The 13,738-nt window shown below is 42.0% G+C and overlaps 1 protein-coding gene across 1 annotated transcript; it reads left to right on the top strand.

Moving 5' to 3' along the window:
• Positions 1-1,124: 1,124 nt before the first annotated feature.
• On the top strand, positions 1,125-7,836 carry prdm1b (PR domain containing 1b, with ZNF domain). The gene is made up of 5 exons (XM_078290349.1): positions 1,125-1,238; positions 1,588-1,828; positions 3,561-4,492; positions 4,792-4,920; positions 5,522-7,836. The coding sequence occupies exons 1-5, from the start codon at positions 1,230-1,232 to the stop codon at positions 6,098-6,100; spliced, it is 1,890 nt and encodes a 629-aa protein (XP_078146475.1). The 5' UTR covers positions 1,125-1,229; the 3' UTR covers positions 6,101-7,836.
• Positions 7,837-13,738: the final 5,902 nt, after the last annotated feature.

The following is a 13,738-nucleotide window of genomic DNA, read 5'->3' as shown; positions in this document are numbered from 1 at the left end:
TATGGTAATCCAGCTCATAGAGCGATACTGTGGACTCAAGAGGGGAAATTCTCAGATCCTCGCATAAGAAACAACCATGGGAATAGTTTTAAAAGAGTTGGGAGGGGACAAAATGACCTGCATTCGTCTTCCTCCGTTATTCTTAGAAATGGAAGCAAAAGACATGGCTCATATAGTTTCACATCAGGTCTGCGTCCACACGTCAGTAAGGAAACAAAAAAAATGCTTTCACACAGATTGTAGCGGTGTTCAGGGGTTTTGGTCAAACTTTTAGAGGAAGTTGTGAATGCTTCTGGCACGCAACAATGGAGTCGCTCTCACAGAGTCATTGCGGCAACCTTACCGGCACTCAGGTCCTATTTAACATGTGTCACATACCCAGAGGAAGGAACTATTCTTCTCTTTTACGCACACACACACACACACACACACACACATCCTTGTCTTTCTCCCCATTAGTCTCGTCCTCCCGCTTTTCTTCTTCTCTCCCTCCCGGTCGTGGCTTGTGTCACTCAGGAGTTTTTTTCTGCTGAGTCAATTCCCATAAGGACTTTTTTGCTACAATCCTACGTATTTTCCTTCCGGCTCTATTTCCTGTAAACCTATCAGAGGGGTGTTCCTGTTCCAGTGCAATAGTGAAAGTCTGACGCACCCTGGGAGTAATTATATTATCACTCTCTCATGAGACAGGTGGGGGGAGAAGGTGGACGTGCTGCTAAAGGCGTGTGTGTGGGTGTCACTGTGTGCTTTGTGTGTGTGTGTGTGTGTGTGTGTGTGTGTGTGAGGTTTGGCTGTCTGCCACCACCGTCTGTCAATAGCAGCCGGCAGTAACATTTCCCTTTTGCCTTGTGTTTATGTTCACAACATAACACATAAAAATTCATAAAGGAAATGGCCACGGTTGATCATAGAGTATGAGTGGAGTTTATTTTATGAACTAAGTGGCAAAACAGAAATACAATTTAAATATGAGAGGAGAGAGAGGGAGAAAGAGAAAATGAGAGAAAGAGCGAGAGGGCGAGGGAGAGAGAGAGAGAGAGAGAGAGTGGTGTGCGTGGTGTGTCTGGGCCACGCCTCCACTGCTGATAAAGGTAGTGACAGGACAGTAGCTCATGCACAAGCACACAAGAGTGTAACACACAGGACACACAGCTCAGACTTGCAGTGTGCAGACCAAAGAAGCCGAACATAACTAATAACTGAAGAGGATATAGGAAATCTAACTGTACATGGCAGAGGTGAATTATAATTTAGACTTTCTATCTTGTCTGTTTATCTTGATTTGTTGTGTATTTCTCTCCATCTTTTTGTGACGATTTTATGTGGACTATATCAGTCAGCATCATGTCTATGAAATTGTTGTTTCAGATTAAAAAATTGTCTGATAAAGATCATAGCATATACTGCAAATGCCTTACAGTATGTTCAGTAATGTTGATGGTCAGTACATATTAAGACATAATAATTATTCATTATGCTGCACACAAATTGCGTATTGGCAACTGTTTGTGTGTCTTAAGTACAGTTTCTGTGTTTACATTTGTGAGAATATATTTTAATGCCGTCCTCTCTCCTCTCCTTCTACAGATCTACAGTGGTGGCCAGCTGCACCACTTCATCGACGGCTATGACGTCCACAGGAGCAACTGGATGCGTTACGTCAACCCGGCGCGCTCGCTGGCCGAACAGAACCTGGTGGCCTGCCAGAACGGCCGGGACGTCTACTTCTACACCATCCGGCCGGTGGAGCCCAAACAGGAGCTACTAGTCTGGTACAGCCAGGAGTTTGCCCAGAGGCTCTGCAGCCAGCAGGACGACAGCAAACAGAGTGAGAACCTTTTTCTACTGTCCTACTGAAGTGTTTTGTTCAAAAATTAGATAGCCACCATTGGTGAAAAAATGAGACCTACTCTTCTGACATGACTGGTTTCACCTCGGCAGAATATAGGCAAACAGGACACAATAAATAGATGCATAAATCAGGCTCACTGGCTGTATATGATGTGAGGGAGGGTATTATATGACTATGTTTTGTGAATGAATCAGTAGGTTATGTGTAGGACTTATCAGATTACAAAACAACTCATACCAACCAACATATTTGGTGTGTTTGTTCCCCCTTTTACACTGTATTAATCTCACTGAAGAGTGAGTGAGAAGGAGTGAATGACAGACAGAGCTGTTTGTTGTACGTCAGCTGTTTTTGTGGGGAAGAGGCATGACGAAGCATAGGAATCCGTGTTATTTTTCTTTCTAGATCTGATAAAATGACAGATTTAGATCTGTTGCAGTGACTGAGCATAAAGCACACAGTCTGCGTGACGAGATGACAGAAGAGAAGAATCTTGCATCTGCTTTATCAGCAAAATCTTAATTCTTTCTCTTCAGAAGAGATGAGGACACAGTATACCTTTCCCATGGATAACATCTGATGTTATCATTTACACACAGCAAAAAATAGCTTTTTTTTCCTTTCTGGTTTACTATAATTAATAAAATCTGAATTGTTGCCATGCAGCCTGCCCTTTATACGAAATACACACATTTCCTTACAATGAGAGACAATACACTGTTTCACTTGTTTTGTGGTGTGCCACGCATTTTCGTCCACGCACAGACGCATATGCAAGCACACAAACATGGGAACACATGCATACACCCACACACACACACACAGACACAACACAATCTCGCCATTTCACAAAACATGGGAAATCGCAGGGAATTTCAAGGAGAGAAATCTAAGGGAAACAATGGTTGGTCAAAGTACCTTGTGAGTCATTACTTTTCATCTACTAATAGAAAAGCAAGTCATCTCCTCATAATCCTGAGCAATTCTCTGTTGCCACAAAGTCTAATGAGTCATACCAACTGGATACACCAGATACGTGGCCATTCAACCTGGTGACTAATGCTATGCCAATATCATTACATTGTTTTATCACCTTAATTGTGTAGCTCCCATAATGAACGCTTGCGGCAGGTGACATAATGGTGACTAAGCTGATAAGACAAAGCAGGCGAAAAACTGTTACAAAAAAATAGAAAAAAAAATAGGTCATGTCATGTTGGAAAAAAGGAGATGTTTCATGTTTTCTCACAAACCTATACGGTAAGACACCCACCCAGAAAACCATTTCACAAATGAAACTCAGATTCTTGCTGCACAGCCGCTCATACATGACACATGTACGCCCACACACGCACTTTAGAACCCGCACACTCTCCCACGCCAAATCACTACTATCTCGGCAATGACAAACAGAAACCTCTACTTGATTGAAGTGTCATCTAAAAACTGAAACTACTATCATTTACCATAAGAGGGAGTGCCTTCTGTGGGAGGCTTTGTCTCTGTCAAGACATTTTGAATCTATTAAATGTAGGAATTAAACAGAGAAATGATAATCAGCTTCACCACAAAAATAAGGTTTATGCAATGAAAAATTTGAAATACTAAAAAAAATTTGAAATACTTGGTATACTAAACTTGGGATACTGTTTTTTTACTATTCAAACTCAATACCAATACTCAATACTTTTCATTTTCTTTCTCATAGAACACATGAGTGCCGATGGAGACTGTGAGCCAGAATACACCAAACAGCACCTACCTCAGCTGGCCTGGCTCCGGGAAAAAACAAGGGAAGAGATGAAAGAAGAGAAGGATGAAGAAGCAGAGGATAGGATCGACGTGGAGATGCTGGAGAGAGACACGCCGCCCGACACGCCCGACGACCAGATCATGGACTTCAGCAAAAAGGTTGAGAAGGAGGAGGAGGAGGACAGGGATGCAGAGGACCGGGGCGTCGTACCTTCCCCTCAACCCGAACACAGAGAGGCCGGCCTGGGCTCGAATCACCCCTACCTCCCTGACCACCGCCCTGCTCTCCCTGCTGCCCACCGTAACCTCCCGCTTCACCTCCACGGTCTCTACGGCCACAGAGAGGGCCTGGTGTCTTCTTACCCCCTGTACCCCCACTCCAGACCCCTCCAGCCCCCCTACCAGCTCCTTCCTCCCTACGGCCCTCACTATCCTCGCCTCCTCCTCCCCCAGTACTCCCCTCCCTTCCCCGGGATGCTGCCCTCTAGAGCGCCCCTCCAGTACAGCAGCTACCTGGGCACCGACGGACTCCCGTACCCCCCCATCGGCCAGCCCGGTCTGCTGCCAGTGTCCCTTCCCTACCCTCCGTCCCCCCAGGGAGGGCTGAAGGAACGAACCCCAAACATGTCGCCGCCACAAGGCGCCCCGGCCACCCCAGAGCTTTCCCCTCTCCCTAAGCCCAGCGGCCAGCATCAGACCCCTCAGCAGTCCCCGTCCGGCTGCGAGGAGGCCATGAACCTCAGCCTGGCTATGACCAAAAGCAGCTCGGCGCCGCGCAACGGCCCCGGCTACAAATCCCTGCCCTACCCACTGAAGAAGCAGAACGGGAAGATCAAGTATGAATGTAACGTCTGCCTCAAGACCTTCGGACAGCTGTCCAACCTCAAGGTGAGCTGTTAGCTTCTTCTTCTGTAATTGTAATTGTTGTGTTTTTTGTTCTGTCTTTATTTATATGGAGGTTTTAGAAGGTCTTTCTGTGGAATAGTGTATGGTTTTAAATGGTAATAATAAAGACCTTTTGGAATTCGAATTCTCTCTCTCCGTTCGATTTCAATTGATTGTACAGGGTTATTTTTAGGTTATAATAGTTTATCCAGTAGTATCTACTCCCGGATTCTATTTACTCCTGGATTCTACATTGACACCAGCGCTCATCTTATTTCTTTGCTTGTTTTGTCTAATTGTAGGTCCACCTGCGAGTGCACAGCGGTGAGAGGCCTTTCCAGTGTAACCTGTGTAAAAAGAGCTTCACTCAGCTGGCTCACCTCCAGAAACACCACCTGGTCCACACAGGGGAGAAACCGCATGAGTGCCAGGTGAGCTGAAAATAATAATCTGTGTATGTGTGTGTGTGTGTGTGTGTGTGTGTGTTTTCTTTTCTCTTTACAAGCTTCTTCCATTCTCCTCACTGCTCACTATGTAAAGAGAAAGAGACATACACATGACTACACTGTATACACAATACACATGAATGCTCTCTCGCACACATACCTTTCTGGTAACGCAGAGTGTCTATTGGACTTTCATTGAGCCACTACCCAGTGTGATGTAATAGGAATCTCGGTGCTTTTGTTTGCCACTGCAACTATGTGGGCGTGAGTCCTTTCTTCCTTGGTGACTTTCTATTCTTTGGTTGTGATCTTCCAAATGACTAAGAACTGGTTGTAGATCAAGCCCTGTTGACGTGAAAAGAAAGAAACGTAGTCCCTCCTGTTTATCTGACAGCAACAAAATAACCACAGAGGACTGGAAGAACCTGGTCAACAGCGATACAATGTTATTATATTGACATCAAGATGACATGACAATGTTCTGCCAAATTGTTCCAATTATATTCCCCATAACAATCCTTCCAGTCCACTCTTTTCTTAAGGGCTTTCGCTCGATTACCCTAACCTTTCATCCCATTCTTTCCAGGTGTGCCACAAGCGCTTCAGCAGCACCAGCAACCTGAAGACCCACCTGCGCCTGCACTCCGGAGAGAAGCCTTACCAGTGCAAGCTGTGCAGCACCAAGTTCACCCAGTACATCCACCTCAAACTGCACCGCCGCCTCCACAGCGCCCGCGAGCGCCCCTACCGCTGCCAGCTGTGCGCTCAGGCCTTCCTCCACCGCTTCTCCCTGCGCACCCACCAGCGCAGCTGCTGCCCGGCCAACTCCAGCGCTCACGTCAACGTGCACGTCAAAGAGATGGTGGAGCGCTTTGATGCCAGCCAGGAAGCCGACGCGCTCACAGAGGCGGCCTCCCCGGCGCAGGTGGAGGCGGCTGTGGAGCGCTGGGTGGCTCGTAGCTTGGAGGGCTGCGAGGGGAAGGAGGACCAGAAGGAGGCCAGCCTACTGCTCAACGCTCTGACGGCGGCCATAAACGCCCCGGCGATGCCTGTGGCCCAATCAGCTGCACCCGCATCACACCACAGCCCACAGCTGGCCTATCAGGAGAGGGCTAGTGTGGTTCATCTCTACAAACGGCCAATGGTGAAGACGGAAGGACAGTGAGGAGGAAGTAAAAGGACACCTGAAAGGAGAGGGAGAGATATAAAGGACAGATGGACAGAATGACATTTAATTCATTATAGACGTTTGCATACAGTAGTTGTGCAGCCAACAATGAAAAAAAGAGATGTCGCCAAATAAAACTCCCTCTTTTGTCCAAATGGGACAAAACGGGGAGGAAAAACAGTCACAATCCAATGAGCGCAGCACCAAAAGAAGAGCATTCCAAAGACTGGGCTAGGGTTTTCAGTGATTGTACTTCCACCCATAGCTCTGCTCAATTTTATAGAAAGACAGGAGAAAGAGGGTGTTTTTTTTAAGCTGTGAAGTACTTACAACTGTTTTCACTCAGGTAGAAAAGTGTTTGCTTTTTTGTGCTTTAACTTATTACTTTTTCGGAGACCTTGAGTCATCTATATTTATTTAGTTGAATAATATGTTTTTCTGTTAGTGTTTTTCTCGCAAATGTTGACATTTCCAAGGAGACTTGATCTCTTAGGAAAACCACAAAACGAACAATTACATGGTATTAACTTGCGGATGAGTCTTCACTTGTCCCTTGCAACAACGGTTGTCTAGTGTGTATTGTTTTACTTTGAGTGAGAGCGTGTTTGAGCTTGTGTGTGCATGTGTGAAAGTGGGAATGAAAGCGTACATCAGACAGTGCACAGTGAAAGCACCAACCACCTTCCTGACAATCTGACACTTCAATTCTTTTTGCAACTTTGTTATTTATTTGTGATAAAAAGGGAAAGATCAGGTATCTTGAAACTGTGTGTATATAAGCATTTGCCAAAATAACACCAAGAATCAAAGAACGTAGACAGGACCAGTTTACATGTAGCACTGCTTTTTGGATCACTTATTTTACAACACAATATAATGTAACAAGTGAGGAAAGTGACCCAGACTTTGTGCCCAGCAACCTCTCAGGACCTTTTTGAGTTATCATAGGCAGGTATCAAGGTAACAAGGATATACTGTGCTGAACAGAAACTAGTGCTACTAAAAGAAACAAAGAAATACTGTAGATTCAGTGTGATCATGCTATCACATTGAAACTCCAGTACAATATACATGAGATCCGCAAATACATGGCTTATTATGCTCTCTTATTTGCGTTGCATTTCTGTTTAAACTTAATCCTGAGAGAGTAGGTTTATTGCAATGTAGCTGTTTGCTGGATTCAAATGTTTCAGTGCTACTTCTTACATACAAAGCTTTACTGTTCAGGTTTACAACCACAAGCTTCATCCAAATCTTAATTCTGCCATATCAGCCACAGCCAGTCAGGGTAAATACACTTTATACCTGCTTCAAATACTGCTGCACATCGTACATGTACTGCTGTACACTCAGGTGGCTGTCTTTAGACGGATGTTAGGCACATCAGTATTTCATATTCAGCGTGAGACAAAGAAAGTGAGCAAGACAGGCACACCTTTTTTTCAAAATTATTATTTTCTTGTCACTTAGCACTGGAAAAAATGTAAGTAGCTCCACGTTTTGGTGTTACCCAAAACCAGAATGCTGGAACTGTTCTTGAGCATTTTACTACTGAGTCAATAATGTATTTCTTTTATCATATTTGTAGTATTTTTTATTTGTACAGTATGTTTGTCTATGTAGTTTATTTTTGAAAACAGGCTATGAGATGTTGATAATTTATATGTGAGAGACTATTTTGATGATACTTTTATATTTACATGATGTAGCATATTAAAGATATTGTTTCTCTACGTTTGGTGTTCTGAATTCCTATTTTTCAGTCCATGAACATGCACTTGGTACAGGACTCATTTGTTCTGACAGTGGAACAAATACTGCAGTAGGTATAATACACCATATGGTTCTTCAACTGTTGAAAAGAACTTTGCGTAATCTGAGGATCTAGCTGTAAATCTAACTGTAGACAGAAACACATTCATGCAGGTGTTACTGAACATCCTCACAAAATCCTCTTCTTCTGTCTGTGAACACAATAGCTAAAAAACATGACGTCATGCTATTGAGTCTATGTATAATAGACGGGAACACAAGCGCAGATACGGCCTCGCAATATCCCGCTAGCTCTCCCCCTCTCTTGCTGGTAACAGAACCCTAGAAAGTCCCATGCTACAGCCCCCTCATCAGTGCTCTTCCTCTAGTTCTCTCTTTCCTAGAAAATATAGGAAATGAAACTGGTCACCAGTAAAACTCAAAAAAAAAAAAACAATACTACTTGCCATCACACTATTTTTACATGTCAAAATAACTGATCATGAGACTCCTGTTTTGGAGTCTGTCGTTATTGTCAGAAGTTGCTGTGCAGAGTTTATAAGGGAAGGAGAGGAATATGAATAACCAAAATTAACAGTAATCGATAAACAGCGGGGACATGTCGGGTTCTGTCACCTGCTTCAGGCCTTTTGCACGTTTCAGCAGAAGTTTTACAAACATTTCTCAGCGGCAGAGCTGCTCTGGAGGCAGAAATAATCCCATTGGTTGAGTTAAAGGAATAGTTCACCCAAAAATGAAAATCCTGTCATCATCTACTCACCCTCATGCCAAATGAAACACAGGTGAAATTTGTTAGTCCATATAACACACAGGGAGGGTGCCAGCACAACTTCATAGCAGCCTTCTCCAAAACAGCTGAAGTCAATGGGGACCGGTTCTTTAGAGTTCCAAAACAAAAACAGCCAAACAATCACACTGTGAATAGAAAGACCTATACACCATTATTTGTTGCAAATCAATCAGCTGTAGTTAAGATTTGCACTAAATTATGGTGTAAATATAGGTCTTTTTGGAACTCTGAAGAACTGGTCCCCACTGACTTCAGTTGTTTTGGAGAAGGCTGCTATGGAGTTGTGCTGGCAACCTCCCTGTGTGTTATATGGACAAACTTCACCTGTGTTTCAACTGGCATGAGGGTGAGTAGATGATGACAGAATTTTCATTTTTGGGTGAGCTATTCCTTTAAACCTCAATGGGCAGAGCCAAAGAACCGCAGTTAGCTAAGTGGGAAAACTTGAATGGCAAAGAAGGAACACTAGTCAAGATATAAATAAAAAAATATAAATTACAATGACTTCTTTTTTCATTCATTCATGATCTTGGAAGGTCAGCAGCTAGCTAACTAGCTTATAGTTTAATATGGTTGGTTTGAGCTTGGAAGGTCAGCAAGGCCAACTAGCTGACATAAATAAATTATTGTGGCTAGATTTCATTTTTTTGTTAATAGCAAGAGCACTAGACTTAATAATATTTGCTACCACCTCCCTTTCTCCTTGCCATTTTCACTGGGGTTCAGTCTAACTTTTTTAGAAAAACTGGTTCTTCGGCTCCGCTCATTGAGGTTTAACTCAACAGGTGAGATTAGTTCTCGTTTCTCGTTAGTATCTCTGGCTCTGAGAAACATTTGTATTACTAAAAAATGAATCTGTGATTCAACAATGGCAACAATGACTCTGATTTTCTTTATGCTGTAGTATAATGGATTTACGGGCACACCGGGCATACCTGGTGTGCCAATCTTGATTCTCACAAGATGATCGTCCTCCCCCTGACATTCACCCTCACCCACACTTTAAATCAACAAGAATAGCAAAGTTACTGTAAGCATGGTCTGTTAGATTTACAGTAACTCTCAACCTCTCTCTCTCTCTCTCTCTCTCTCTCTATCTCTATTGCTCTCTAAACCGCTGTCTTTTTCTACATGTGTATGACTCCTCATTCTATAATATTTCCTCTTGTGATCTCTGCTGTGGGGGAGAACCCCGCAGCAGACACCTACACACCACTGACCAGAACAAAAACACCTCAGCCCTTTCTGTGTGCTCGTCTGTCAGTGGTGACAGGAAATCCCTTCTTCTGACTGGCTGTCAGCTACATTCGCTCACAAGTGAAACATGTGGAGATATGGTTATCCTACTGTGCAATTTTACAAAAGAAGCAGGTGTCTACCAGTAAAGAAACCACAAAGTACCTGGCTGTAGAACAGAACAGAACAGAACAGAACAGAACAGAACAGAACAGAACAGAACAGAATAGATGTAACAGATGAATAGATTAATAGATATGAATGGAATAGATGAATAGATATAACTAGATGGAATAGATGAATAGATATAACTGACCTGAATTAGCAAAGTAGCTGATATGTCAATTATGGAAAGTCAGAAACGATTCATCTTTTGTGTTTAAGGCTCATTCACATCTAGAGTAATACATATAAAGATAACTTTAACTGTAAAAACATTTAAATCATTCTCAGTAAATAGAGTGCCTCTGTTCCCACTACAATGATAACGATAAAAACAACCAAAACCATAGCTATAACTACATTTTTTGGATGCAGAGACAATGATAAAACATTTTCAACCAATCAAATTTAAGGAAGAAGGGAGCGGAGCATTTGGCAGCTCACTCCAGTGATGTTTCCTTTGCTGAGGAACTTATCCCAGATATCACTGTGGTGTGAATGCTGCAGCAAATAAAAAAAAAAAATAGTTATAGTTTACAGTTATCTTTATAGTTATCACTCTAGGTGTGAATGGGCCTTTAGTCTTGGTTTGGCATGGAAGAACACAACAGACACCACAGACAAGACCAGACGGGACCTGAACAGAAATTGAACACAGCAGAACTGAACCGAACCAAACTAAATTGAATGAGAAACAGTGTCACATGTATTTGACTAAATCCCCAAATCACCACTGAGATGATGGACTCATCGTGGCTGGCAGGATCAAGGAGGTTTTACAGTATCAGGGTTGTTGGTTGGGTGGTTGAGAGGAAAGGGCTCACGCGGCCAGACATCCTGTTTACATTTGCTTCCTGTTGATTTCTCTTAACACGTGGCTCATTCTCTGAAAACCAGTTACCCTAGTTCCCCCCTCCAGTCATGCAGCCCTTAAGAATCACAACCGGAAACCCTTTACTGGCCATGCTGGGTTGGTGACAGACAAGGGTGAAAGAGAAAATAAGCACGAACTGATGTTAGGTTGCAGCACATTTCATCAGAATTGCATGGATCTAGTCAAGTATATCAAAAACGTAATTTTTTACTCAGTTCACTGGTAAAAGGAAGCCGTTTGATGTGTGTTGATGAATGCTTAATTTGCTCGGTGACATATCATCCATCTAACCTGCTCTCCACAAGGAAGGTAAAATGAAATAAAATACTTTATGGTACAACTGAAATCTTCCAGGGAACTGGTTTACAGTTCGTCTCATTTCATAACCCACAACACATCTAAGTCTTATCAAATTACTTCTTAACTTGTATCTAATAGCTGGACCTAACTCCCATGTGAAACAGAAAAGACGCTAAAGGTTTACAGTTTCTCCAGAGAAAAGGGATACTGTTATTAATGATGTTTTATTTGACATATTCTTTTAACATTTATTTATCCAGGCTGATCTGATTGAGATCATGTCTTGCAAGGGAGACCAGCGTAAAAACAGGACAACAATCAGGGGTGTAAGGAGGAGAAACAGCATAGCTCAAAGCAATCAACATGTATGACTTCATCACAAGCCTCCTCTGGATCTTAAAGGGGAAATCCACCTTAACACAAAATCCACAGTTTCCACGATCTTAGACATTTCAGTCAGTATTACTGAAAATGAACAACTCTGCTCCAAAGTGAGAGACCAGAGAACAAAGGCTCTACTCAGTGATGTGATCAAAAGACAAAACCTGGATCTGCCTATTTTTAATGAATTGGAGACTGAATTATGGAGGTTTTACACTCTAAAGAGCGTCATTTCATTGCTGTAATGCTAACAGTTTTTTGTTTTTTTTAATATTGAGTGAATTCATAGCATTTCTCAAGAAATTCACAGGAAATTACAAAGACACAGTCACAGTCTTGATGCTGTCACACATTTAACGATCATGCCTGTTCTTAGAAGTAACTGTAACAAAGTGATCTGGTGTGTGTTCATGTGTGTGTGGGGGTCAGAGAGAGAGAGAGAGAGAGAGAGAGAGAGAGGGAGAGAGAGGCCCAGTTCAGTATCTAATAGCTCCCCCTGGTTTTGTGTCTTTATGTGGCACTACTTACTCTGGTCAAAGTGTTCAATTGCCTGATATGCGGTCTACCTCATTCATTTTTTTCAATGTTTTGAAAATGGGTTCAACTCACTTTTGAACTCGAATCAGATCCACCCTTCCAGGCATTGTGGCAACTTTATCTTTTCAAGCTTGTATTCTCTTCCATATATTTTGGAAAAGGTGTGTGTTGGGGACAGTCGTCTAAACTGTGTATCATCTATCATCTATCAGCCACTTATCAGCAACTCTCTGCTCATGTATTTCAGGCCTGACACTTTGACAACATTACTGTAATTACATCGCCGGCGTCAAACTCGGGTAGGCCTACTTTCCAATGAAGAGCATGACAGGCTCCTCAACCTTTTCCTGATGTACACAGTGACTGGGAAAAACACTCAAATAAAATATTTGCAAAAAGAAACTCTTTCAAACCTACAAGTGACACAGCAAGCAGGATGTTTATTATTTGTATCCTTTTCCCATTGTTCCAGGCTTGGCCACCCACTCATGTTTATTTTTTTTTTTTACTGCATTGTAAACATGCTTGGCTGGATGTGTTTAAAGAAACAGACTTAAGAGGTTTGTGCTGGATAACAATCACATACCCCCAACATGTCTCACATTATGATCTGCTGTACTACAACAGAGCTATGATTTAGTTTCAGTTTTAGTTTAAAGGAAAGACTCCTACGATGATGAGAGCCAATATTTCCTTTGAGATAAAACACATTGCTTTCCCTGGAAATTGGGGAGAACACAATACATTTAGGGACTTTCAGAAGTGGTCTTGTGTCAGTGTATTTCCATTTCTACTGTTCACCCCTAGATCATTTATCCCAGCTTGATCTCATTGTTTGCCTTTCTGCTGCAGTAGTCATCCTTTACTCACCATACGCCTGACATGGGTGTGGGCCAGAGAGTAATAACATCAGGGTGTGATGTTGTAGCAATCAGTTAAACGGGTCTAAAGGTATAAAGTATAAAGATAGAAAAACTGGTTTATAGTTCACTTCACCCCATTTAGTGAGGTCACGCTGGTAAACAGTAGCATACTGATCAGTTCAGATAGATACAGCCTAAAAGGTCCAAAGTTTAAATATATTCATACACTAATCAAGACTTTTATTCCAAAATATCTTATTCCAAAATTTTATTCCAATGAAGTTTATTCCAAGTCATTGAGTGACATCCCAAAATCAAAACACATTTATGGTATTGTTAAAACAATAACAGGCAATTTTAGTCCTTGGTTATCAAAATGATTACATTATATATATTTCGAAGATATTGATGAACCTTGATGAACCTTTTTTTTTTTCTCACAAAAAAACTGTTTTATTGTTCCATCTTGTTTTGTATTCTCTTTGTATTTATTTATCTTAATTGTTTTGGGAAACACTTTGTAACAGTTGTTTTAAAAAGTGCTATATAAATAAGGTGTATTATTATTATGAAGTGTATTATTATACAGAGTGATTTGGAAATTAACCATTTAAATATTCTAAATGTAAGGTATGACCAAGGCAAAGGTGTTCAATGATTTCTAAAGTCCATTGAGAGGGGAAAGTGTTATCACTGTATAGCCTACTGTGTTAATTCAT

This window comes from Centroberyx gerrardi, chromosome 19 (assembly GCF_048128805.1).
Source record: "Centroberyx gerrardi isolate f3 chromosome 19, fCenGer3.hap1.cur.20231027, whole genome shotgun sequence".
Classification (NCBI taxonomy): domain Eukaryota; kingdom Metazoa; phylum Chordata; class Actinopteri; order Beryciformes; family Berycidae; genus Centroberyx; species Centroberyx gerrardi.
Note: the sequence above shows the minus strand (reverse complement) of the source record. Positions and strands in the feature narration are given on the sequence as shown.